Here is a 27,245-nt window from a genome sequence, read left to right as displayed (position 1 = left end):
CAGTTCGTTTCGCAGTCAGAATTAAATCGAACTTTATAAAAATAACATTTTAAGAAGTTGCGGTGCTGTCTCTCCAGTAAAAAAAAAAAGCGAAATAGGGATTTTTTTTAAAAACAATTTGGCCCGTTTTGCTTGAGGTTTTGATGCCAAAAATCTGCTCAAAAATTTCTCAAGTTATTTGAACTTTTTGGAAAGTTTGATCGTCACCGCGGAAAAGTGAATCTCGTCACGTTGGCGCTGAACTTCTCCACACAGCACCTTTGGAATTGGTACCTGGAAACGTCACGCGGTTATGTTAGAGCGCTCAGCAAATCCAGCATTGTATACATTCTGGGACTTCTTTATACCGGGCTTCATTGCAGGAGCGGTTAGAAGTCCGAGCTGGTAATATGCAAACATTATATACATGCCTGAAATTCCCAAACAAGCATTAATCTGCAGGGTTCTAGGCACTAATACTATGTTTTTTAACCTTTTTTTTGGTTAAGGAACCCTATAATTATTTTGTGAAATTTTGCGCAACCCCAACCCTCTCTAATAGTGCTTCTGTAATCAGATGCATTGTAAGGAACCCCAATCCTCTCTAATAGCGCGTCTGTGATCAGATGCATTGTAAGGAACCCCAACCCTCTCTAATAGCGCGTCTGTGATCAGATGCATTGTAAGGAACCCCAACCCTCTCTAATAGCGCGTCTGTGATAAGATGCATTGTAAGGAACCCCAACCCTCTCTAATAGCGCGTCTTTGATCAGATGCATTGTAAGGAACCCCAACCCTCTCTAATAGCACATCTGAGATCAGATGCATTGTAAGGAACCCCAACCCTCTCTAATAGCGCGTCTGAAATCAGATGCATTGTAAGGAACCCCAACCCTCTCTAATAGCGCGTCTGAGATCAGATGCATTGTAAGGAACCCCAACACTCTCTAATAGCGCGTCTGAAATCAGATGCATTGTAAGGAACCCCAACCCTCTCTAATAGTGTGTCCGAGATCAGATGCATTGTAAGGAACCCCAACCCTCTCTAATAGCGCGTCTGAGATCAGATGCACTGTAAGGAACCCCAACCCTCTCTAATAGCGCGTCTGAGATCAGATGCATTGTAAGGAACCCCAACCCTCTCTAATAGCATGTCTGAGATTAGATACATTGTAAGGAACCCCAACCCTCTCTAATAGCGCGTCTGAGATCAGATGCATTGTAAGGAACCCCAACACTCTCTAATAGCGCGTCTGAAATCAGATGCATTGTAAGGAACCCCAACCCTCTCTAATAGTGTGTCCGAGATCAGATGCATTGTAAGGAACCCCAACCCTCTCTAATAGCGCGTCTGAGATCAGATGCACTGTAAGGAACCCCAACCCTCTCTAATAGCGCGTCTGAGATCAGATGCATTGTAAGGAACCCCAACCCTCTCTAATAGCGTGTCTGAGATTAGATACATTGTAAGGAACCCCAACCCTCTCTAATAGCGCGCCTGAGATCAGATGCATTGTAAGGAACCCCAACCCTCTCTAATAGCGCGTCTGAGATCAGATGCATTGTAAGGAACCCCAACCCTCTCTAATAGTGTGTCTGAGATCAGATGCATTGTAAGGAACCCCAACCCTCTCTAATAGCGCGTCTGAGATCTGATGCATTGTAAATTCTTCTGTATTTGGTGACATTTTCAAATGACCTAAAGATTGCGGGGAACTTTAGGGATACCCGGTGGAACCCAAGTGCTCCTAGGAACCCCGGTTGAAAAACCACGCCCCAACATTGTATTCTGCTTGTGCTGTATGTTCACAGGGGAATGTCCGCGACGCAGAATGAGAATGTCCCTTATTGGGGTTAGCTGCTGCTTATTGACTCCATGTTTTGTTACTTGTACTGCTAGTATGTAGCACCATCCGCAGGTTCCTCTGGGTACTGCGATACCTTCACTATTATACAGAGGTTAAAGTAGCTTAGAAAAACGAATAACTTTATTTTATATAGCGTTTTTCTCCCAATGGGACACACAGCGCGTCACAATTACAGCACATGGGAATGTTACAGACACAGTCCCTGCCCCGTGGAGCTTACAATCTACGTTTTTGGTGCCTGAGGCACAGGGAGATAAAGTGACTCGCCCGAGGTCACAAGGAGCCGACACCGGGAATTTTCTTTAAAGCGGCAACACAAGCTGGCGATTTTTTTGGAGCTACGATTGAAGCAGGGGGTCTCGGGAGCTGAACCCCGTTAATTTAAGCTCCGGGAACTCACATGACGCGGGGGGCCTTTAAACTTTGCTGAGATACCGGGACCCCCTTCGGAGGTGTGTGTCTCTGGAAGCAGGGGGTCTCCTGAGCGGAGATTAACAGGGTTCAACCCCGGACACCCCCTGCTTCAATGCTATGTTAAAAAATAAATAAGCATGAGCCTGGACATTAAATCCTTTCACACGGACCCAATTGGTTTTATTCCCCCCGAGGTGGAAAGAGGGGGTCTCCGCAGAACCGGGTCCATTTCAGCTCTGGGGTTGTGTTCCAGATACCCCCTGCTTCCCACTCGGGGTAAAAAAATAGTAAAATAAAATAAAAAACACCCCACGCGGAAACGCCACTTTTACCCACGGAAAAGCGTGCGCGGAGTGTCGCACACACACAGCCTCTTGTTCATTTGCATGCAATTAAAATGTTATTTTGGTCTAAAAATGCCAGCAAACAGTTTGCAATTTGCTGGATATTTAACATTTTAACCATTTTTGAACCCGAGCCCACGTTTTCACCAGAAGTTTAAAGTGTGTTTGGGTCGCCCATGCAGAGGTAGAGACCCCAGGCGGCTCGCTTTCCTCAGAGGTGCAATCCCTGTTAGCTGACCAGACAATTTTTTCTAAACAATGTAACAATCTGATCGCCTTCCTTAGGCTGCGGGCATGGTGCCTCGGGCCGCGCTCCTGCTCAGCCTCGCCTGCTCAAGCTGAAGCTTTTTTGCGTCCTGGCAGGCAAGGCAGTGAGCGCGCTTTGGGGACGGAGGGGAAGGGAGAGGGATGGGGGGGTGGAAGGGAGAGGGATGGGGGAAGGGAGAGGGGGGGGAAGGGAGGGAGGGAAGGGAGAGGGGGGGAAGGGAGAGGGGAGGCAGGGAGAGGGACGGGGGGGGAGAGGGACGGGGGGGGAAGGGAGAGGGACGGGGGGAAGGGAGAGGGACGGGGGGGAAGGGAGAGGGATGGGGGGGAAGGGAGAGGGACGGTGATGAAGGGAGAGGGACGGGGGAGGGGTGGAAGGGAGAGGGACGAGGTGGAAGGGAGAGGGACGGGGGGGTGGAAGGGAGAGGGACGGGGGAAGGGAGAGGGGGGGGAAGGGAGAGGGGGGGAAGGGAGAGGGGAGGCAGGGAGAGGGACGGGGGGGAGGGGAGAGGGACGGGGGGGGAAGGGAGAGGGACGGGGGGAAGGGAGAGGGACGGGGGGGAAGGGAGAGGGATGGGGGGGAAGGGAGAGGGACGGTGATGAAGGGAGAGGGGGGGGAAGGGAGAGGGACGGGGGGAAGGGAGAGGGACGGGGGTGAAGGGAGAGGGGGGGGTCAAGGGAGAGGGACGGGGGGGAGGGAGAGGTACGGGGAGGGAGGCAGAGGGACGGGGGAGGGAGGCAGAGGGACTGGGGGGAGGCAGAGGGATGGGGGGAGGCAGAGGGACGGGGGGAGGCAGAGGGACGGGGGGAAGGGAGGGGGGGGAGGGAGAGGGACGGGGGGAAGGGAGAGGGACGGGGGAAGGGAGAGGGACGGGGGGAAGGGAGAGTGGGGGGAGGGAGAGGGACAAGGGGGGGAGGGAGAGGGACAAGGGGGGGAGGGAAGGGGTGGGGGGCTCTGGCGGTGCAATCTCTTGCTGAATACACAAGGGGGTTATTCATTGCATTGCGATAGTGCCGACCATGGCAATATTGCATGGAAACTCCCCATTGGAGTTTACGTGTTACAGTGACCCGATCGGCACTATCGCTGTTTTATGAATGACTCCCCCACCTCCCTCCACAGTGATAACAGGGAGACGCCGGAGGTAATAAACCCCCTCCCCCAGTCTCAGCATAAATAAATACTTCTTAAAAGTATTTGAATATACTCCGGTGTCGGTTGTTTGTGAATAAAAAGGCTTATTTGTTCAGTGGGACCTGTGAATTTACATTGCAAATGCCCGGGTGGGGCAGGGGGGGTATAGAGAGCAAACAGCGGGGCAGATAGGGCAAGTTTTACTACCGGGAGATAGGAAGGCAGCAGAGATATAACTGCGCTGTGTATATTACCCCAGCACAGGAACACCACGTACACATTGGGGGGTTCACAACATTTAGAGATGATGTGGGCCAGGGGAGCTCAACTGCAGTCCTGAAAACCCCCAACAGGTCAGGTTTTAAGGATATCCCTGCTTCAGCACAGGTGGCTCAATCGGTCCCTGCTTCAGCACAGGTAGCTCATTCAGTGGCTCAGTCGAAGAGCCACCGGTGCTGAAGCAGGGATATCCTTAAATCCGGACCTGTTGGGGGCCGGGGGGGACTTGAGGACTGCAGTTGAGCGCCCCTGGTGTAGGCCATGAGAATAAAGAGAATATGCACAACCCCATATAGTAAAGCATCGAAACATACCGTTCAGTGTCTTGGACATTTAGCTGCCAGCCGTTTCGCCGCGAACGTAAGCCCCTGACCTTATACCCCTTACAATAACACCCCTAACTTTAAACTCCTTACGTTATCCCTCTAACCTTAGCCCTTTACCGCAGAGCCCCTAACCCTAATAAATGCTCATGCACTTACCTTACTGGCGGCCGCCGCGGCGAGATGTCCCATTCTGCCGTCCCCATGAAACATTAACCCTTTAAAGGAACAGTCCCTCTCCTGCGTTTTTGTTTGGCGGTGTTTTGGTTGCAGGGATGGGAAGTGGAGATTAACCGCGTTTATTTCCGCTCCGGGGACCCCCTGCTCCCAGGGAAGGTGCCGCCGCTAGCATCCCCTCCCGGGGAAACAAAATGGCTTTGAAATCTCTTGTCGCGGCTTCCTATTGGTCCACGTGATGCAGGCATTTAAACACCCAGCCAGTAGCCGGGGGCACTTTCGCCCAGGATGTTGGGAAGCAGGGGGTCCCTGAAATTAAATGTACTGTGCTTCCGGACCCCCTGCTTTCCCCTGTATAAAAGGGGGGCTGCTCCTGTATACTACAATCTTACTTTTGAATAATTGTGTGTGTGTGTGTCTGTCTCTGTGTGTGTCTTTGTGTGTGTGTGTGTCTGCCTGTCTCTGTGTGTGTCTCTGTCTCTGTCTGTGTGTGCATCTGTCTTTCTGTGTGTGTGTGTGTGTGTGTCTGTCTGTGTGCGTCTGTCTTTGTGTGTGTGTGTGTGCGTCTGTCTTTCTGTGTGTGTCTTTGTGTGTGTGTGTGCGTCTGTCTTTCTGTGTGTGTCTGTGTGTGTGTGTCTGCCTGTCTGTCTGTCTCTGTCTTTCTGTGTGTGTCTTTGTGTGTGTATCTGTCTTTCTGTGTGTGTCTTTGTGTGTGTATCTGTCTTTCTGTGTGTGTGTTTCTGTCTCTGTGTGTGTGTGCGTCTGTCTTTCTCTGTGTATGTATGTGTGTGTGTGTGTATGTCTTTGTGTGTGTGTGTGTGTGTGTATATGTCTGTCTTTCTCTGTGTATGTATGTGTGTGTGTGTCTGTCTTTCTGTGTGTGTCTTTGTGTGTGTGTCTGTCTGTCTGTGTGTGTGCGTCTGTCTTTCTGTGTCTGTCTGTGTGTGTGTGCGTCTGTCTTTCTGTGTGTGTCTTTGTGTGTGTTTGTGTCTGTCTTTCTGTGTGTGTGTTTCGGTCTTTCTGTGTGTGTGTGTGTGCGTCTGTCTTTCTGTGTGTGTGTGTCTGTCTTTCTCTGTGTATGTATGTGTGTGTATGTGTGTGTGTATATGTCTGTGTGTGTGTCTTTGTATGTGTGTATATGTCTGTCTTTCTCTGTGTATGTATGTGTGTGTGTGTCTGTCTTTCTGTGTGTGTGTGTGTGTCTGCCTGTGTGTGTGACAGGAAATTACTTAATCACATTTCTTCTCGTTATTCATAAATAACAATCTCACAATTATTTTTAGGTCAAACTGCGTACGCGCGCGAAGCCCGAAGACGATGTTGGTTGAAGATTATATTATTTCACAAAAGTCTTTGTTATTTATCTCTAAACTGTCATTTCCTGTACTCGAATAAAAAAATATCATACTTTAAAAATACTTGTTAGTCACCTGAGTATTTATGGGAATAAGTCGCGGGTTACATGGAAATAAACGCGAAATCACCAGGAATAAGGGGGCGGGTTACATTGAAATAAATACGAAATCACACGAAATCACCAGGAATAAGGGGACGGGTTACATTGAAATACGAAATCACACGAAATCACCAGGAATAAGGGGACGGGTTACATTGAAATAAATACGAAATCACACGAAATCACCAGGAATAAGGGGACGGGTTACATTGAAATACGAAATCACACGAAATCACCAGGAATAAGGGGACGGGGGGTTACATTGCATTTACATAAAAGACACACTAGCGCCACCTATCATTGCTGGAGAGTACTACGACATTCGTGGCTCAATCGCCGCCACTGCGTCCAATCCGCAAAACGCAAATCTTTATGTACACTCATTCTGGGGGGGTTTGCGATGTGAGAGAGGTGTGCCGGGGTACGCAAATGGAGAAGATTTTAGGGTGAAATGATATCTTGGCTTTATTGAGCCTGTTCCTTTATCCAGGCAAAACATACTGAACAAAATAACAACCCCCCCATCCCTGTGTAAGGGGTAACTTCCTACCCCAGACCCTCTCTGCGGGACTGGGGGGATATCCCCATTACCAGCCTGTTACCCCAAAGTCTCATGGGGTACATTAAGCAGGTGGCCCTCCGTGTCAGTCTCTGGCAGGTTCCAGAGCCCTCTGTGCCCAGGAAATACAGGTCTCGGGTGTCTGGGTCTCAGCACAGCCTTTGTGCTCAAGAGCAGGGCCGTCTTAACGTATGGGCGCGCTGGGCAGGGCCGCCTTAATGTATGGGAGCGCTGGGCAGGGCCGCCTTAACGTATGGGCGCGCTGGGCAGGGCCGCCTTAACGTATGGGCGCGCTGGGCAGGGCCGTCTTAACGTATGGGCGCGCTGGGCAGGGCCGTCTTAACGTATGGGCGCGCTGGGCAGGGCCGTCTTAACGTATGGGCGCGCTGGGCAGGGCCGTCCTAACATATGGGCGCGCTGGGCAGGGCCGTCTTAACGTATGGGCGCGCTGGGCAGGGCCTGGGCGCGCTGGGCAGGGCCGTCTTAACGTATGGGAGCGCTGGGCAGGGCCGTCCTAACGTATGGGCGCGCTGGGCAGGGCCTGGGCGCGCTGGGCAGGGCCGTCTTAACGTATGGGAGCGCTGGGCAGGGCCGTCTTAACGTATGGGCGCGCTGAGCAGGGCCGTCTTAACGTATGGGCGCGCTGGGCAGGGCCGTCTTAACGTATGGGCGCGCTGGGCAGGGCCTGGGCGCGCTGGGCAGGGCCGTCTTAACGTATGGGCGCGCTGGGCAGGGCCGTCTTAACGTATGGGCGCGCTGGGCAGGGCCGTCTTAACGTATGGGCGCGCTGGGCAGGGCCATCTTAACGTATGGGCGCGCTGGGCAGGGCCGTCTTAACGTATGGGCGCGCTGGGCAGGGCCGTCCTAACGTATGGGCGCGCTGGGCAGGGCCATCTTAACGTATGGGCGCGCTGGGCAGGGGCGTCTTAACGTATGGGCGCGCTGGGCAGGGCCGTCTTAACATATGGGCGCGCTGGGCAGGGCCGCCTTAATGTATGGGAGCGCTGGGCAGGGCCGCCTTAACGTATGGGCGCGCTGGGCAGGGCCGTCCTAACGTATGGGCGCGCTGGGCAGGGCCGTCTTAACGTATTGGCGCGCTGGGCAGGGCCGTCCTAACGTATGGGCGCGCTGGGCAGGGCCGTCTTAACGTATGGGCGCGCTGGGCAGGGCCATCTTAACGTATGGGCGCGCTGGGCAGGGCCATCTTAACGTATGGGAGCGCTGGGCATGGCCGTCTTAACGTATGGGCGCGCTGGGCAGGGCCGCCTTAATGTATGGGAGCGCTGGGCAGGGCCGTCTTAACGTATGGGCGCGCTGGGCAGGGCCGTCTTAACGTATGGGCGCGCTGGGCAGGGCCGTCTTAACGTATGGGCGCGCTGGGCAGGGCCGTCCTAACGTATGGGCGCGCTGGGCAGCTGCCCGGGGGCCCCACGCGCCCGCCCCATGCGTGCCCACCAATGCTCCCCCCCGCCCGGCACACCGGCTCCGCTCGCTCTCCCGCCCCCGCCCGGTGCCCGGTGCCCGGTGCCCGGTATTTGGTTCCCCTGTCCGGACATGGGATAGAGCAGGGCTGCTGCTAGGGGGCTGGGCAGCTTCTGATTGGTTACTGCTGTGTAATTCAGCCAATCAGAAGGTGGCAGGAGCCTGGGGGGGTGGGGCCAAAGAGCGGAGGAAAAGCATGCAGCAGAGAGGGGGGGTGTGTGTGTCTCAGTGTCGTGTGTGTGTGTGTGTGTGTGTGTGTGTGTGTGTGTGTGTGTGTGTGTGTGTGTGTGTGTGTGTGTGTGTGTGTGTGTGTGTGTGTGTCTCAGTGTCGTGTGTGTGTGTGTGTGTGTGTGTGTGTGTGTGTGTGTGTGTGTGTGTGTGTGTGTCTCAGTGTCCTGTGTGTGTGTGTGTGTGTGTCTCAGTGTCCTGTGTGTGTGTGTGTGTCTCAGTGTCCTGTCTGTATGTGTGTGTGTGTGTCTCAGTGTCCTGTGTGTGTGTGTGTGTGTGTCTCAGTGTGTGTGTGTGTGTGTGTCTCAGTGTCCTGTGTGTGTGTGTGTGTCTCAGTGTTGTGTGTGTGTCTCAGTGTCCTGTGTGTGTGTGTGCGTGTGTCTCAGTGTCTGAGTGTGTGTCTTTCTATCTGTGTCCTGTCTGTGTATGTGTGTGTCTGTCTATCTATCAGTGTGTGTGTGTGTGTGTGTGTCTCAGTGTGTCTCAGTGTGTGTGTGTGTCTGTCTTTCTGTCTGTGTCCTGTGTCCTGCCTGTATATGTGTGTGTCTCAGTGTGTGTGTGTGTGTGTGTGTGTGTGTGTCTCTCAGTGTGTCTGTCTTTCTGTCTGTGTCCTGTGTCCTGCCTGTATATGTGTGTGCCTCAGTGTGTGTGTTTGAGTGATTGTGAGTGAGTGAATGTCTCAGTGTGTGTGTGTGCGTGTGCGTCCGTGTGTGCGTGCGTGTGGTGACAGACAGTACATACAGTACTGGCAACTTTGTTTAATTGCTCACTCACCCTTACTTTTATTTTACTATACTAACAGTCTTCCCATTTTCAAGATCTATTAAAAATAACCAGCATTGTAAATGCTCAGAAAGGCTCCATAACTCAGCTCTCATCCCAGCAACATTGCAATCTCTGCAGCACCCTTACTCACAGATCTCAGCTCTCATCCCAGCAACATTGCAATCTCTGCAGCACCCTTACTCACAGATCTCAGCTCTCATCCCAGCAACATTGCAATCTCTGCAGCACCCTTACTTACTGATCTCAGCCCTCATCACAGCAGCATTGCAATCTCTGCAGCACCCTTACTTACTGATCTCAGCCCTCATCACAGCAGCATTGCAATCTCTGCAGCACCCTTACTTACTGATCTCAGCTCTCATCACAGCAGCATTGCAATCTCTGCAGCACCCTTACTTACTGATCATCCCAGCAGCATTGCAATCTCTGCAGCACCTTCTTACTTACAGATCATCCCAGCAGCATTGCAATCTCTGCAGCACCCTTACTTACTGATCTCCGCTCTCATCCCAGCAGCATTGCAATCTCTGCAGCACCCTTACTCACAGATCATCCCCAAGAAGGCAGAGCAGGTTACTTATCCAATGGCATGATTTAATATGCAATTTAATGCTGGGTTGTGAAGTCTAAATTTGAAAGCTACTGTACTGATAATGACAGGTTGGGGGATGAAGGGATGGGGGGTAACAGAGGATGAAGGGAGGGGGTGAGAGAGGATGAAGGGAGGGGGGTAACAGAGGATGAAGGGAGGGGGTGAGAGAGGATGAAGGGAGGGGGGATGAGAGGATGAAGGGTGGGGGGATGAGAGGATTAAGGGAGGGGGGATGAGAGAGGATGAAGGGAGGGGGTGAGAGGACAAGGGGGGATGGGAGGGTGAGAGGACAAGGGGAGAGAGGATGAGGAGGGGGTGCAACAATCTTGGAATTTGTGGGAGGAGCAGTAAGATCAGTATTGCTCGCTATGTAGAGTGTGACTGCAGGTCAGTTATTTATAAATGATCTGAAAATTACATCATTTGTTCTAAATTTCACTCCAAGCGTGCACCAATTTGCACCAATTTGCACTATTTCATATTCTATTTCCTAAAACAATCCTCGGAAGGGCGCTCCCCCCCACCCATTCCCTCCCAAGACCCCTCCCCAGATTTTTTACGAAATAGAATATAAATTGGTGCAAATTGGTGAATACTTGGAGTGAAATTTAGAACAAATGACATAAGTCGGGTCATTTATAAATAACATTCTTCCCCACCAACGATTCCCGAGCGCGTCGCACCTTTCACCATTGTGTCCAGTATTGTTGGACAAGCCACCTGGCAACCCTACTCACTCTCCCCCCGCCCGGCACCCCTCGCTCTCCCCCCGCCCGGCACCCTGGCTCCGCTCTCCCCCCACCCGACACCCCTCGCTCTCCCCCCGCCCGGCACCCCTCGCTCTCCGCCCGCCCGGCACCCCTCGCTCTCCCCCCGCCCGGCACCCCTCGCTCTCCGCCCGCCCGGCACCCCTCGCTCTCCCCCCGCCCGGCACCCCTCGCTCTCCCCCCGCCCGGCACCCCTCGCTCTCCGCCCGCCCGGCACCCCTCGCTCTCCCCCCGCCCGGCACCCCTCGCTCTCCGCCCGCCCGGCACCCCTCGCTCTCCCCCCGCCCGGCACCCCTCGCTCTCCCCCTCGCCCGGCACCCCTCGCTCTCCGCCCGCCCGGCACCCCTCGCTCTCCCCCCGCCCGGCACCCCTCGCTCTCCCCCCGCCCGGCACCCCTCGCTCTCCGCCCGGCACCCCTCGCTCTCCGCCCGCCCGGCACCCCTCGCTCTCCCCCCGCCCGGCACCCCTCGCTCTCCCCCCGCCCGGCACCCCTCGCGCTCCCCCCGCCCGGCACCCCTCGCTCTCCGCCCGGCACCCCGGCTCGCGTCACAACCGCTCGCAGCCTAGCAGTGCAGCACTTCCGGTGCCTGCTGCTGCCCGTGAGCGCGTGGGAGGCTGGGAGCGACAGTGTAGGCCGGGCCCCGTGCACTGCTTTGCCCGGGGGGCCCTAATGTTGTTAAGATGGCCCTGCTCAAGACAGTGTCTGTGTGCAGGCTTCTCTGCTCTCCCTCTGTCAGCCCAAATGTGAGCTAAGGAATATCTCTCCTGTGTCTCACATGAGGCTTTTTACAGAGTTAGTCCAGGTGGAGACTAGTTAATTGAATGGCCGCAATTAACTATCTCTCTGCTGGATTCTCAGAGCTCTGAGGCTGCTTAATTTAAACAGGGATAAGTCCCTGTTACGTGAAACAAACCTGACTTCAGTTTTTGACACCAGGGGGATTGTAACAGGGGACTTATCCCTGTTCAGTAATGTGCCTTTAATCTAGCAGTGTGGTAGTCAATTACTAAACACCACCTGCCTGATTAGATTGCTTACAAAAGCCTGCCTTTGAGACAGGAAGTGACTCCTTAGCTCTGACTGAGAGCTGACCTTTGGAGCTGACCGGTCTTGAACTCTGCACAGCAGAGCTGATTTCAAGACACAGGAAAAACTACTACACCTGAAGCTGAACCAGGAAGTGAGAAGATATTCCCTCCAAGAAACAGATAAGACTTTTATTCTTAAGAGACTGCTTATATCTGCTTATTTCCATGCTATATGTTTTGGGGCTGCGAGACATGCTTAACTAATGGAGATGTGAACTAATTGCATAGGATTTCACTAGAAATACTCCCAAGTGAATAGAAGCTTTGTTCCCCCCCTGTGTTTGGATAATTTCCTGATGAAAAGGAACAGGCACAATAAAGCCTATTATAAATTCACATTATAAAGCCTCCTAATTGTGTACCTCTGTGAACGTCCGTCTACAGGGATTTTATATTGCAGTTTAATGAAAAAGACTGTAAGGGATTTTTTTTTGGTCAAATCGTGTACTTGCACGCGCACGCGCACACAAACGCGTGCACGCACGCGCACACACAAACGTACACACACACACTATTTAGCCTTTTTTGTATGTGTATCATACAATATATACATACATTTATTATATTGTATTGTATCTGCTTTTTAAAAGAAATTGTGTTTGCGGGCTCCATGATACTAACACACTATAATATACCTGAGAAAAACTTGAGGATACGTGTCCCAGAGAAGACCCGCGAGTCATGTTACACAATGTCCCAACTAATCAAGGCCGGGCTTAGGGCCTAGCATGATGGTTGCCTTGCGCCTTCAGGGGGCCCCCACGCTCCCTCCCCTTGCCGGGATCTAAGACGGGAGAGATGGAGGAGCAAGCCGGGGAGTACCCGAACCGGCACTGGACCGCACCACTGCTCACCCCAAGTTAGGGGTGGGGGAGGGTGTGTGTGCGCGCGTGTGCGCAAGGAGGGAGTATTACCGTATGTGGCGCGGCCTTCTTACTGCAAAAAAAAAAAAAAAAAGCACAGAATACATTTTTGCCGGTGATTCTCCATCTTTTAAAATATGGCCCTGGACCCGGGGTGGGCAGATTCTGCCCCCAAGAGCCGTCAGTGGCTCAGTCAAAGATATCCTTACGGATGTCCTTAAAACCTGACCTGTTGGTTGTCCTTGAGGACTGGAGCTGGCCGTCTTGCCCTAGATATTACTGGTAAAAGTAATGCTGCTACTTTCTGCCATGTAATCCCCGCGTCACGCGGCCAGCAGAAAGACGATGGATGACATTGCGGCTTCCTACCGACCCGCCATTTTGTTTCCCTTGAAGGGGAACGTCCAGCTGTTCCCGGTCAGTATTGGACCACCTGATGCAGGAGCTTTACACCTGTACCAGACTCCGGCCCCCGCTACGGAGGTACAGTAAGTGTCTCTGGAAGCAGGGGGCCCCCCAGAAATTAATGGGGCTCAGCTCCGGAGACCCCCTGTTTCCATCCTATGATAAGAAAAAAAATGGCCACTTGCTTTGCTCCTTTAAGGAGATTCCGCTCCAAGTTCAGGGATGTGTAACAAAGTTAGAGATTGCTATTTTTAATAACAAATATACTGTATATATTCTAAAGGTGGATGTATGAGTCACATTCTGGTTTAGATAAGGGGAACAATGAGATCATTGGAAAATTGAGGCAATTTCACAGTGTACAGAGAATTTCCGACGGTGAAGCCATCTGAGGCCAACGTATAAAAAGTGAGACAACAAAGTATGTTGAGAGCAAACACGAGACGTTTGTTACAGACCAAGATAGCGCTGCGTCCTGACTGGTTAAGCGGCTATGAATGAATAGCTATGTGCTCACGGAATTCCAGCACCAGCGTGTCGCTTGTCCACGGGTAGAATATATTCTTATTGCTATTTCCCAAATGTCTTTAGATCACTTTATACCGCACAAGGTCTGTGTCTATATCTATCTATATTTAGGGTACGGCAAATATAAATACCCCTTGTGAGCACCTTCACATGTCTCAGACAAGTCTGACATCTGGTGAGAGATGAAGGGTCAGCTGGCCGAGGGGTGTACTCCTAATAGGGACCCCAGGGGTCTCGAACCAGGACCGCTCCTAAGGTTGCCAGGTGGCTTTTCCAAAAATACTAGTCACAATGATGAAAGATGCGACGCGCTCGAGGAGAGCACGCATTCACCTCAACTCTCCATGCTGTTTCCTCCTCTTCTTGGCCCCAGACTCCTGACACCCCCTCCTGCTTGGCTGCATTACCCAGCAGCAGCCAGTCAGGATGGAGGAAGCTGCCCAGCCCCCTAGTAACAGCCCTGATCATTCCATGCTCAAGGAAATCCCCCGCCCCCCCCCCCCCCCCGCCGGTAAGGTCACCATGTCCAGAGAGGTAATACCGGTATACACATACACACCCAGAGAGGTAATACCGGTATACACATACACGCCCAGAGAGGTAATACCAGTATACACATACACGCCCAGAGATGTAATACCGGTATACACATACACACCCAGAGAGGTAATACCGGTATACACATACACGCCCAGAGAGGTAATACCAGTATACACATACACGCCCAGAGAGGTAATACTATACACATACACGCCCAGAGAGGTAATACCGGTATACACATACACGCCCAGAGAGGTAATACCAGTATACACAGACACGCCCAGAGAGGTAATACCGGTATACACATACACGCCCAGAGAGGTAATACCAGTATACACAGACACGCCCAGAGAGGTAATACCGGTATACACATACACGCCCAGAGAGGTAATACCGGTATACACATACACGCCCAGAGAGGTAATACCAGTATACACATACACACCCAGAGAGGTAATACCGGTATACACATACACGCCCAGAGAGATAATACCGGTATACACATACACGCCCAGAGAGGTAATACCGGTATACACATACACACCCAGAGAGGTAATACCAGTATACACATACACACCCAGAGAGGTAATACCAGAATACACATACACACCCAGAGAGGTAATACCTGTATACACATACACACTCAGAGAGGTAATACCGGTATACACATACACGCCCAGAGAGGTAATACCGGTATACACATACACACCCAGAGAGGTAATACCGGTATACATATACACGCCGAGAGAGGTAATACCGGTATACACATACACGCCGAGAGAGGTAATACCGGTATACACATACACACCCAGAGCGGTAATACCGGTATACACGTACACACCCAGAGAGGTAATACCGGTTTACACGTACACACTCAGAGAGGTAATACCGGTATACACGTACACGCCCAGAGAGATAATACCGGTATACACATACACACCCAAAGAGGTAATACCGGTATACACATACACGCCCAGAGAGGTAATACCGGTATACACATACACGCCCAGAGAGGTAATACCGGTATACACATACACGTCCAGAGAGGTAATACCGGTATACACATACACGCCCAGAGAGGTAATACCGGTATACACATACACGCCCAGAGAGGTAATACCGGCATACACATACATGCCCAGAGAGGTAATACCGGTATACACATACACGCCCAGAGAGGTAATACCGGTATACACATAAACTCCCAGAGAGGTAATACCGGTATACACATACACGCCCAGAGAGGTAATACCGGTATACACATACACGCCCAGAGAGGTAATACCGGTATACACATACACGCCCAGAGAGGTAATACTGGTATACACATACATGCCCAGAGAGGTAATACCGGTATACACATACACGTCCAGAGAGGTAATACCGGTATACACATACATGCCCAGAGAGGTAATACCGGTATACACATACACGCCCAGAGAGGTAATACCGGTATACACATACACGTCCAGTGAGGTAATACCGGTATACACATACAGAGTGTTTATATACAGGACAGTCCGGTACGATATTGGACACTTGGAAACCCTAGACTCTTGGATTACCTCTTTAACTGAGAGAGAGATAACTATTTGGTAGCGACCCTGTTTACTTATGTACCTCCAAATAGATGATGCCGTGTTCCACATGGTCAGAAGAAACGCACTTGGGAACACACGAGAGAGATATACCTGGCAAATAAATTGTTTGAATATATTTACATCATTTTAATTTGCATATTTCCAAAGTATACCTCTGAGGTGTGTCCCCAGGTATCTGACGACATGCAGTGTAGCTTAATATGCCACGTAAATACGCTCTCCTCCGCTCTCCAGGGAAGAGCTCTCTTTATTCCAATGTCTGGGTGGGATTCATGCCAGATTTAGGTATGATTTATGTAACCCCCTCCTTTTTGTCTCTCTTAGTCTGACTTGTAGCTCAGGTGGGGGCCCAAGTCTTCCTCTCCATTATAACTGTGCTTTCCCACTCACAGAGCACCTGGCCCCAAAGGTCAGACAATAGACCACAATACTAGGCCTTAAATAACAAAACGTATTTATATCAACCCCTCATTAACACAGGTAAACAGACATAACCGTGATCCTCAATTGGAAGACTATGAACATATGAATACTGTATTTATTAAATTGAGGTTGGGTACCAATGTCTCTCCCAGGTCCACACGACCCTGTGTTATGAGGGGCCAGTGTGCTGGTGCTGGCACAATGTTGGAGTTCTTAGTAACTGTGGGTGTAATTGTGGCAGGCCTGTTCTTCGCAAAGCCTTCAGTACCCCTGTCTGTAATGAGGATCCCCTCCTTCGTTACTCACAGCCCTTGGAACCCAGATGGTCGGTGCTCGTACAAACCTCCAATCAACTCTCTCTGCGCCCTCTCTCCCTCTCGCTCAAGGACTGTTACCCCTTGAGTCGCTCTAGTCCTTTCTGCTTTCACATGCTCTGCTAGGCCTCCTTGCAGGATGGTCTGACCCTGAGTCCCAGCCAGTCTCACTCAGTGTCTCCCCCGACTGTTCCACACCCGTTACTATTGGCTGCTTCTCTGTCCATCAAGAGTGGCATGCTTAGTGCCACTAGAGAGGACCCTGCCAGGGGGCAGTGCCAGTCTGTAATATACACCATACATAGGGTTACACTTAAATTACCTGGCTTTATTTCCTCACGGTAACCTTAACGGAGATTAAAGAGGCAATCCAAGCACTTTTTTGTTAATTTTTTAAACATACCATTGAAACAGGGGGTCTCCGGGGCTGAACCCCATTAATTTCAACTCCGGGGACCACTTGCTTCCAGAGCTAGTAGTGGGTAGCCGCCCCGACTTGGGTTCACATTATGGCCGCTGTTCAAAGCTTCCGCACCCTGCGGACCAAAAGGAGGCGCCATTCCTTTTGGCCCATGCTGGAGATCTACAAAGCAGAGAGATACCGACACCCGCTTCGGAGTAACCTTCTCTGGAAGCAGGGGATCCTCAGCCAACGACTGTGCCACTGATTGAGCCACCTGTACTGAAGCAGGGATATCCTTAACACCTGACCTGCTGGTGGAACTTGACAACTGGTGTTGGCCTCCCCTTCATCTAGACCAATCGGCCCCTGAAATGTTATCACTAACTTTTACATTTGGCACAGATGGTAAAGGGGCAATAAGATTTTAAATCAACTTGGAGCTAAACAGATAATATGTCCCCAATAACACGCATAGCACATATAATAACACGCATAGCACATATAATAACACGCATAGCACATATAATAACACGCATAGCACATATAATAACACGCACAAACCTACATTCCCCCAGTATAATTTAAAAAAAAAAAAACACTGCTTCATAAACGTGTAGTTTTAAAGCTGCAGAGCAAGCAATATTCTACATGTGTTTTTTAAATAAATCAGTTCTGTGCTGTGAGAAAATACTTGTAGCATTTTTTAAACCACTCTGAATGACATGTTTAATGTATTATAATGTAACAAGCATTTTTTGCTTCTATTGCAACCATTTACAAAGTCACACCCCCTTCCTCTTCTGAAACAGGCTCTGGCACACCCCTTTTTGAGCCCCGCCCTCTCTCTTGCAGTGCACCAATTGTATCTAGTGACTGCCTGGTCACATGATCTTCCCCACAGAACTTTGAATCTTTGGTCCTCTTCTGCTGCGCTGACAGCCATTTAGTGAACCCCCGAGCCAAATCTTCGCCGATCGATCACAGGAGAACGGATCGATCTGCAACTTAGCTAATTACTTATCATTGTGTGGAGTGTATAGATGCGCTTAGTAAAGGGGGAAAATGGCAGCTTGAACTGCTTCTTTAAGGATTGCCGTTGTATCAGGTACCGTTGACCCTCTGGGGGAGATTCCCTATGGAAGGAAGGGGGCTGGTGGGCACTCACCTACTAGGACGCAAGAAATACCAATACAAAAAATATAACTAGCTGTTAGCACAGGTTGGGCGGGGGGGGGGTGGGGGGGGGGTGTCCAGGTGCCCATCTGAACACCCTGCAGCAGAAAGGGGCCTCCAGGACTCAGCAAGAACACTGCTAACTATTCAATGATAAAAGATTTATTTTGCAGAGTGATGTGTACAGAACACAGAAGCCTCAGATAAGAGGCGTCGCAGCCTGACCCGCGCCGGGCCCGGCGCTGTTCTGCGCACAGGCAGCCAACACTGGATCCAACACACTGTTTGCATATAAAAGGGGCAGGCGTGTGGGACTCACACGGGCGCCGCCTGGTGGGAAATATGCCCAAATTAGGATGTTTCCACCCATTCCTAAGCCAGGGTGGTGTAAATGCGCGGTCGCATTACGTGCAAACACCTTATCCCGGGGGACCCCTTTACACACCCACAGGCAAGAAACATAACATTACACAAAGGCTCAATTGCAACTGAACAGCAGTGCTATACATGCAGTGCTATACGTGCAGTGCTATACATGCAGTGCTATACATGCAGTGCTATACATACAGTGCTATACATGCAGTGGTATACATGCAGTGCTATACGTGCAGTGCTATACATGCAGTAGTATACATGCAGTAGTATACATACAGTGCTATACATGCAGTGCTATACATGCAGTGCTATACATGCAGTAGTATACATGCAGTAGTATACATACAGTGCTATACATGCAGTGCTATACATGCAGTGCTATACATGCAGTGGTATACATACAGTGCTATACATGCAGTGCTATACATGCAGTGCTATACATGCAGTGGTATACATGCAGTGCTATACGTGCAGTGCTATACATGCAGTAGTATACATGCAGTAGTATACATACAGTACTATACATGCAGTGCTATACATGCAGTGCTATACATGCAGTAGTATACATGCAGTAGTATACATACAGTGCTATACATGCAGTGCTATACATGCAGTGCTATACATGCAGTGGTATACATGCAGTGCTATACATGCAGTAGTATACATGCAGTAGTATACATGCAGTGCTATACATGCAGTGCTATACATGCAGTGCTATACATGCAGTGGTATACATGCAGTAGTATACATGCAGTAGTATACATGCAGTGGTATACATGCAGTGCTATACATGCAGTGCTATACATGCAGTGCTATACATGCAGTGCTATACATGCAGTAGTATACATGCAGTGCTATACATGCAGTGCTATACATGCAGTGGTATACATGCAGTGCTATACATGCAGTGCTATACATGCAGTGGTATACATGCAGTGGTATACATGTGCTATACATGCAGTGGTATACATGCAGTGCTATACATGCAGTGGTATACATGCAGTGGTATACATGCAGTGGTATACATACAGTGCTATACATGCAGTGGTATACATGCAGTGGTATACATGCAGTGGTATACATGCAGTGGTATACATGCAGTGGTATACATGCAGCGGTATACATGCAGCGGTATACATACAGCGGTATACATATAGCGGTATACATATAGCGGTATACATACAGCGGTATACATGCAGTTCTATACATGCAGTGCTATACATGCAGTGCTATACATGCAGTGGTATACATGCAGTGCTATACATGCAGCGGTATACATGCAGTGCTATTCATACAGTGGTATACATGCAGTACTATACAGTGGTATACATGCAGTGCTATACAGTGGTATACATGCAGTGCTATACAGTGGTATACTGTACATGCAGTGGTATACAGTGGTATACATGCAGTGGTATACAGTGGTATAAAGTGGTATTCATGCACTGGTATACAGTGGTATACATGCAGTGGTATACATGCAGTGGTATACAGTGGTATACATGCAGTGGTATACATGCAGTGATATACAGTGGTATACATACAGTGGTATACATGCAGTGGTATACATGCAGTGGTATACATGCAGTGGTATACATACAGTGGTATGCATACAGTGGTATACATACAGTGGTATACATGCAGTGCTATACAGTGGTATACAAGCAGTGCTATACAGTGGTATACATGCAGTGCTATACAGTGGTATACTGTACATGCAGTGGTATACATGCAGTGGTATACATGCAGTGGTATACAGTGGTATACATGCAGTGGAATACAGTGGTATACATGCAGCGGTATACAGTGGTATAAAGTGGTATACATGCAGTGATATACAGTGGTATACATGCAGTGGTATACATGCAGTGGTATACATGCAGTGGTATACATGCAGTGATATACAGTGGTATACATGCAGTGGTATACATGCAGTGGTATACATACAGTGGTATGCATGCAGTGGTATACATGCAGTGGTATACATGCAGTGGTATACATGCAGTGGTATACATGCAGGGGTATACATGCAGGGGTATACATGCAGTGCTATACATGCAGTAGTATACATGCAGTAGTATACATGCAGTGCTATACATGCAGTGCTATACATGCAGTGCTATACATGCAGTGGTATACATGCAGTAGTATACATGCAGTAGTATACATGCAGTGGTATACATGCAGTGCTATACATGCAGTGCTATACATGCAGTGCTATACATGCAGTGCTATACATGCAGTAGTATACATGCAGTGCTATACACGCAGTGCTATACATGCAGTGCTATACATGCAGTGCTATACATGCAGTGCTATACATGCAGTGCTATACATGCAGTGGTATACATGCAGTGGTATACATGTTGTGCTATACATGCAGTGGTATACATGCAGTGCTATACATGCAGTGGTATACATGCAGTGGTATACATACAGTGCTATACATGCAGTGCTATACATGCAGTGGTATACATGCAGTGGTATACATGCAGTGGTATACATGCAGTGGTATACATGCAGCGGTATACATGCAGCGGTATACATACAGCGGTATACATACAGCGGTATACATATAGCGGTATACATACAGCGGTATACATGCAGTTCTATACATGCAGTGCTATACATGCAGTGCTATACATGCAGTGGTATACATGCAGTGCTATACATGCAGCGGTATACATGCAGTGCTATACATACAGTGGTATACATGCAGTACTATACAGTGGTATACATGCAGTGCTATACAGTGGTATACATGCAGTGCTATACAGTGGTATACTGTACATGCAGTGGTATACAGTGGTATACATGCAGTGGTAAACAGTGGTATAAAGTGGTATACATGCACTGGTATACAGTGGTATACATGCAGTGGTATACATGCAGTGGTATACATGCAGTGGTATACAGTGGTATACATGCAGTGGTATACATGCAGTGATATACAGTGGTATACATACAGTGGTATACATGCAGTGGTATACATGCAGTGGTATACATGCAGTGGTATACATGCAGTGGTATACATGCAGTGGTATGCATACAGTGGTATACATACAGTGGTATACATACAGTGCTATACATACAGTGGTATACATGCAGTGCTATACAGTGGTATACATGCAGTGCTATACAGTGGTATACATGCAGTGCTATACAGTGGTATACTGTACATGCAGTGGTATACATGCAGTGGTATACATGCAGTGGTATACAGTGGTATACATGCAGTGGAATACAGTGGTATACATGCAGCGGTATACAGTGGTATAAAGTGGTATACATGCAGTGATATACAGTGGTATACATGCAGTGGTATACATGCAGTGGTATACATGCAGTGGTATACATGCAGTGATATACAGTGGTATACATGCAGTGGTATACAGTGGTATATATACAGTGGTATACATGCAGTGGTATACATGCAGTGGTATACATGCAGTGGTATACATGCAGTGGTATACAGTGGTATTCATGCAGTGGTATACAGTGGTATTCATGCAGTGGTATACAGTGGTATTCATGCAGTGTTATACAGTGGTATACATGCAGTGGTATACATGCAGTGGTATACACTGGCGACACACTTTATTCGAGCTCGGCTAGTCCCACGAATTCGGGTATACCCGGGTGTATTGAGGTTTGTGACTGTTTTCTGCCCGAGTGCATTGAGGTATTTTCCAAGCAGGGATTGAAGCATTTTATTCCCGCTGGCTGCAATACTGCACAGTATATATATATATATACTGCATTACAATTCATGAATTTATGCCATCTGGTAGACACGCGAAGCATTGCAGCCTATTAAATCCTAATCATTATCATTTAACAGATCAGCCGCCCGTCAGCCAGGCATGAACCCAGGCTGGGAAGGCAAACGCAACGGGGCTTGTCAGAGGTGAGGAGCGGCGCATTCCAGGTATCTGCCAGGTACATACTGGGTATTTGCTCGAATAAAGTGTGTCGGTGCAGTAAATGCAGTGGTATACATCAGGGGGCTCAGCGCCGTCCTCAAGACGCCCCAGCAGGGACTAGCACAGATCCAGATTATAGCAATGTACACAGCAATGTGTGGCGTGATGTTGTCACTAACCCTACGCGGTTCGTCAACTCAAGGATGGCTTCGTCAGGTGGAGTCAATACATGTGTATATACTGTATACGTTTATATATAAATATATATACACACAATACATGTGTATATACTATATACGTATATATATATATATATAAATATATATACACAAAATACATGTGTATATACTGTATACGTTTATATATAAATATATATATACACACAATACATGTGTATATACTATATACGTATATATATAAATATATATACACACAATACATGTGTATATACTGTATACGTATATATATAAATATATATACACACAATACACAGCGGTTTTCAGTGTTTTTTTTTGTGAAATCTGTGTTTATTTTTTATTTTTTTGACGTTTTCGTTTTGCTTTTAAGTAAATCTGTATTTATCAGTATTAAAAACGGGGGGGGGGGGAAATGACGCACTTTTGAAGTTGGCGTTAGTCTGTGCACTTTTTGTTCTTCTCCATCCTCCCTTTGCCGCCATGTTGCCTTTGTATCTGATCTGTGGCTGGGATGCGAAAAGATCTAATTCAATAACAAATGTTGTTTCATTTCCGGGATTGTAACGGGAAGTGCGAGATTAGCAATCAGTGGGGTTTTTCAGTGTTTTTTTTCCCCTCCAGTTAAAACGTAAAACCGGAATATACACACACACACACACACACGTACACACACACACACACAGTGACACACACAGTGACACACACACACAGACAGTGACACACACGTACACACACGTACACACACACAGACAGTGACACACACACAGTAACACACACACAGTAACACACACACACACAATTATTGCCATTTCAATGTTATTTTATGTTAATCACGCACTTCATTTTGCCGTTAATGGAAACAATAATATTTTTCAGGCACCGCGATCACTCAGTTCTGAGAAGCAGCAGGTTTAAAATAGTGGAACAATTTTCCAAAATCAGTAAGAAAACCCCTAACAAGCCTCTGACGTAAGGTAGCGAGTATCGCATGTTCCGGGTATCACGTGAGGTTTTTTGAGCCTAAACGTAGATGGTAATATTCATCTCAAATCACTGAAGAGGTGGAAGAAACGAGAGGGAAAAACGCCCTCACCTCAACGTTTATCGTTCAGAACGCACTTATTCCATCTGTGCCCGCTCTGCCAGCTCTGCCAGCTCTGCCCGCTCTGCCAGCTCTGCCAGCTCTGCCAAGTCCACGGGCATCTCAGAAAAAAGAATAAGGAAAATGTGTGTACGGTGAGGCAGGGGGCAATCAACTCCAGTTCCCAAGGCCCCACCAACAGGTCAGGTTTTCAGGATATCCCTGCTTCAGCACAGGGGGCTCAATCTTCAACTGAATCAGGCTCTTCGACTGAGCCACCTGTGCTGAAGCAGGGGTATCTTGAAAACCTGACCTGTTGGGGTGGGGGGGGGGGGGTATTCTTGAGAACCACGGCTGTATGGTATTTAATTTACTTCAACTGATTAAAAACTCCTCACGCTAACATTGCCCTTCTTGATATAAATACATAACTCGCTATATCAAGATACCTGTCAGCATCTTACGTACACACAGTGTCCGTCTGCCACGTGCCTCTGTGACCGGGAAATTACTTTACAAAGCGCAGCTGACCGAGATGGCCGTTCACTGACAAACGTACAACTATGGGAAGTGTCAAGTAATACTCTCCTGTGTATGGGACGACACAAAGCGCAGCCTTTCCACGCGAATACCCGCCCCCTTGTATTAGTGAAATAAATGCCGTGTGGATTACCACCACGGTTGCGGAGGCCACGTCTCCGCGGCAGAGAAGATTAGAAAAGGAGATCGTTCCGTGGATCACTTCAGGCGTTTACACGTCTCCCAGAACCCGTGTCACCGGCGTGTCATGTTTATTTAGGCATACGCTAATAATTCATTCATGTTTTTCACCGCCTAACTTGCTGCAGCGGCCCTGTGTGTTTGCTTACTGGATAATTCTCTGTTTGCCATTTGTCTTTTCAAAGTAAGGTGTGCATTGCCGCCATTTTAATTTTTCCCATTGTTATTGAGTGTTGACCAAGCGGAAATATAACTCCGCGTTGGTTTTTCAATGTAACAGTTAATCATTTTCTTACTGACACACAGCGCAGACACCGCAACCCTCCAATCCAATAATAAATGAATGTAGAGTTACACAGCGATATATAATCATTAGTGTCCCGTTTCAGTGAACATCCGCGCGGAAGCTTCCCACACACGCACGCTGCTTACATCATCCGCAATAATAGCTAGCCTACTGAGTCAGCACATTGACAAGAACGGAGATAAAACATGGCAAAACCCTCCTCCATTGGTAGATGTTTCGGGTTCGAATGATATCAGTTTGGAATAAAAGTTCAAAGTCTTGTTTCTCTCCCAGTTACTCGCTACTGATTTGAAATGCCGACTCAAATTGCACAGAGCATCTTATTTACAGCAGGCGAGATTATCTCACACAGATACGGGACACCGAGCCTCGCGGCACGCAAACCCCAGCGCAATTATTTTAGCAACATGCTGATGTCATCTCTTCCGTTATTCCTTCCTAAAATCTCTACCAAACACCACCCATGTTTCCAGGAGACTTCCACTTGCAGGCGATCTATTTGCTCCGATCCTATCGGACATTTTGTTTCCGGACACAAGTTTCACGCTTATTGACCAAGTAATATATACTGCTACAAGCGCCGCAAACGACGCCTCCCGGTAAAAGATAAAGAAGAGACGCGTTTTTCACTTACCGTATGCGGTGTCCATGTTGGCGTGAAGCTGCGTTTTGACATTGACCAATTCTCTCTTTCCTGTTTGATAAAAGAGTTAATCGCAGACGGAGGCAGCGTGGAAAAAAGATCTAGGTAAAAAGCAGCAAGGTATTGTAAAAAAAAAAAAAAAAAGGGAGTGTGCTTCCCGTGTCGTTATCATATTGATTCTCTTAATCAGGGCTAATGTAGGTGGAGATGTTAAATAGTAACCAGTTTCTTAGGGTGACCAATCGACGAGGTAGTTGTAGCTATAGTAACTGCCTTGGCCAGAAACTCAAACATGGCTTTTACTGCATAGTTTTCAGTTATATTCACACCTTGTTTCAATAAAGAAATACCAATTCTAGGGAGAACATGAGGCTGTTTCTCTCGTTCCCACTAACCCTCGTGAAAATAATAAACAGTTGCTGGCGTCATCTCATTCTAAATCTGTGTTTATGCAATAATAATGGGTTTTTTTCACCTTGTATAGCGCTGACGTTTTTGTAGGCAAGAGTGCCTACCCCGCAGAGCTTACAATCCATTTTTTCCCCGTGGTGCTGGAGGCACAGGGAGATAACGTGACTCGATCAAAGAGCTGACACACGGATTGGGAGCAGGCTCTTGAGTTATTGATGTAATAATAATAAGAAGTCGTTTTTCTAGTATCGTAGAAAATGTACTCGATTCCTTATCACTGCTCTCGTCCTGGTTATAAAACAGCAAGTGTATGAAATAGTTAATTCCCCTCATTGTCCTAAAATAAAATCCACGCAAGAACATTTATTTATAATTAGGAAACAGTGCAACACACACTAGGAGGTCAACAACAAAAAGCCAAATCAAGTCAGTCACAAGCTATTTATTGATTTCACAAAGATAAATCGTTTCCAATAACAGGCTCGGTGAATATTTAACGCCGCAGTCAAAATCTATCAATATATATTAGAGAGACGTTAACCGAATGGTATTTTAATGGAAATGTACTGCGTTTTATGAGGGTTACCGTATATCCACTGAAGTATATGACGAATGCTAGATTGAGTTTACGTGTTTGCTACTGGCGTTACAATGATGGGTCTGGGATGGGTGTTCTCCATAACGAGAACGCGCTCCAGTACTGAGATTTCTGGGTAAGAAGTGCGTTAGATAAAGTTAGAAAATAAATAAAGTGAAAGCACTTAGCCATGGCTTCTTCCCCACCATTTCTAACCGTCTTTCTTTTTTTTGCAATTTGGGATATATTGACCAGACTTATTGCTTCCCTCTGCACCGTCAGCTTCAAAGACGCCATCTTTCCCCAGCGCAACGATTCCGGAACAATGTACGGTATTCGGTGGTTTGTAAATGAGAGCAGACTTCTCCCATCGCTTCCTTCACAAATCGGGATGGTAAATCAAGTCTTCCTAAAACGGAAGCCACACGTGGATAACAAGGAACCCAGGAAAAACGGGGGGTCGTATCTCAAGGTGCCACAGCAATTTAGCCGTCCGAAAAACAACCTTTTGTAAACAACTTCTAACCATCCCAAAAGTCCTTTCTCCCATAAGCCCCAAGGTCTGGGGTCCAGGTCCCCGGTCAGTAACAAGGTCCCATCCACATCGTACTCAACAAGGTTAGGTGTATGCCCGTGTCCTGGGGCCCAGGGAGGCTAATGGGTTTATACCATATTGAATTCGGAATTTATACATTTTCTTATACATGTTTTTTTAGCTCTAATTTTTGGCAGGATTGCACCTTGAAAGAGAGACTTTGGGCCTCATGCAGAGAGCAGCGCTAGCAGGTAAAGCGGCATTTTTTGGCGAAGTATAGCTTGAAAAAGGCAGGTAATGGAGAGTTTATTAAAAAGCGCCATTTTTTTTTTTTCTTTACAAATTTCGCCGCGCGGCTGGAGAGAACCTAAATCTCTCCAGTGTTGAAAACGGGCGTATTCAGAGAGGCGCGAACGCCATCTAGCGGCTGTTCGCGCCAAAAAAATGGTGCGATTTTCAACATTTTGCTTCGCCAGCAAGACGC

The 27,245-nt window shown here is 48.4% G+C and overlaps 1 protein-coding gene across 1 annotated transcript in view; it reads right to left on the bottom strand.

Annotated features, from left to right (window-relative positions):
• Positions 1 to 25,364, bottom strand: part of HNF4A (hepatocyte nuclear factor 4 alpha) — a 130,482-nt gene extending 105,118 nt beyond the window's left edge. Inside the window, exon 1 of the mRNA XM_075571310.1 lies at positions 25,230 to 25,364. Coding sequence (XP_075427425.1) covers positions 25,230 to 25,245 — 16 coding nt within the window. The 5' untranslated portion in view covers positions 25,246 to 25,364. The remainder of the gene's footprint in view (positions 1 to 25,229) is intronic.
• Between the last annotated feature and the right edge of the window lie 1,881 nt (positions 25,365 to 27,245).

The sequence above is a fragment of the Ascaphus truei genome, chromosome 15 (genome assembly GCF_040206685.1).
Source record: "Ascaphus truei isolate aAscTru1 chromosome 15, aAscTru1.hap1, whole genome shotgun sequence".
Lineage (NCBI taxonomy): Eukaryota > Metazoa > Chordata > Amphibia > Anura > Ascaphidae > Ascaphus > Ascaphus truei.
Note: the sequence above shows the minus strand (reverse complement) of the source record. Positions and strands in the feature narration are given on the sequence as shown.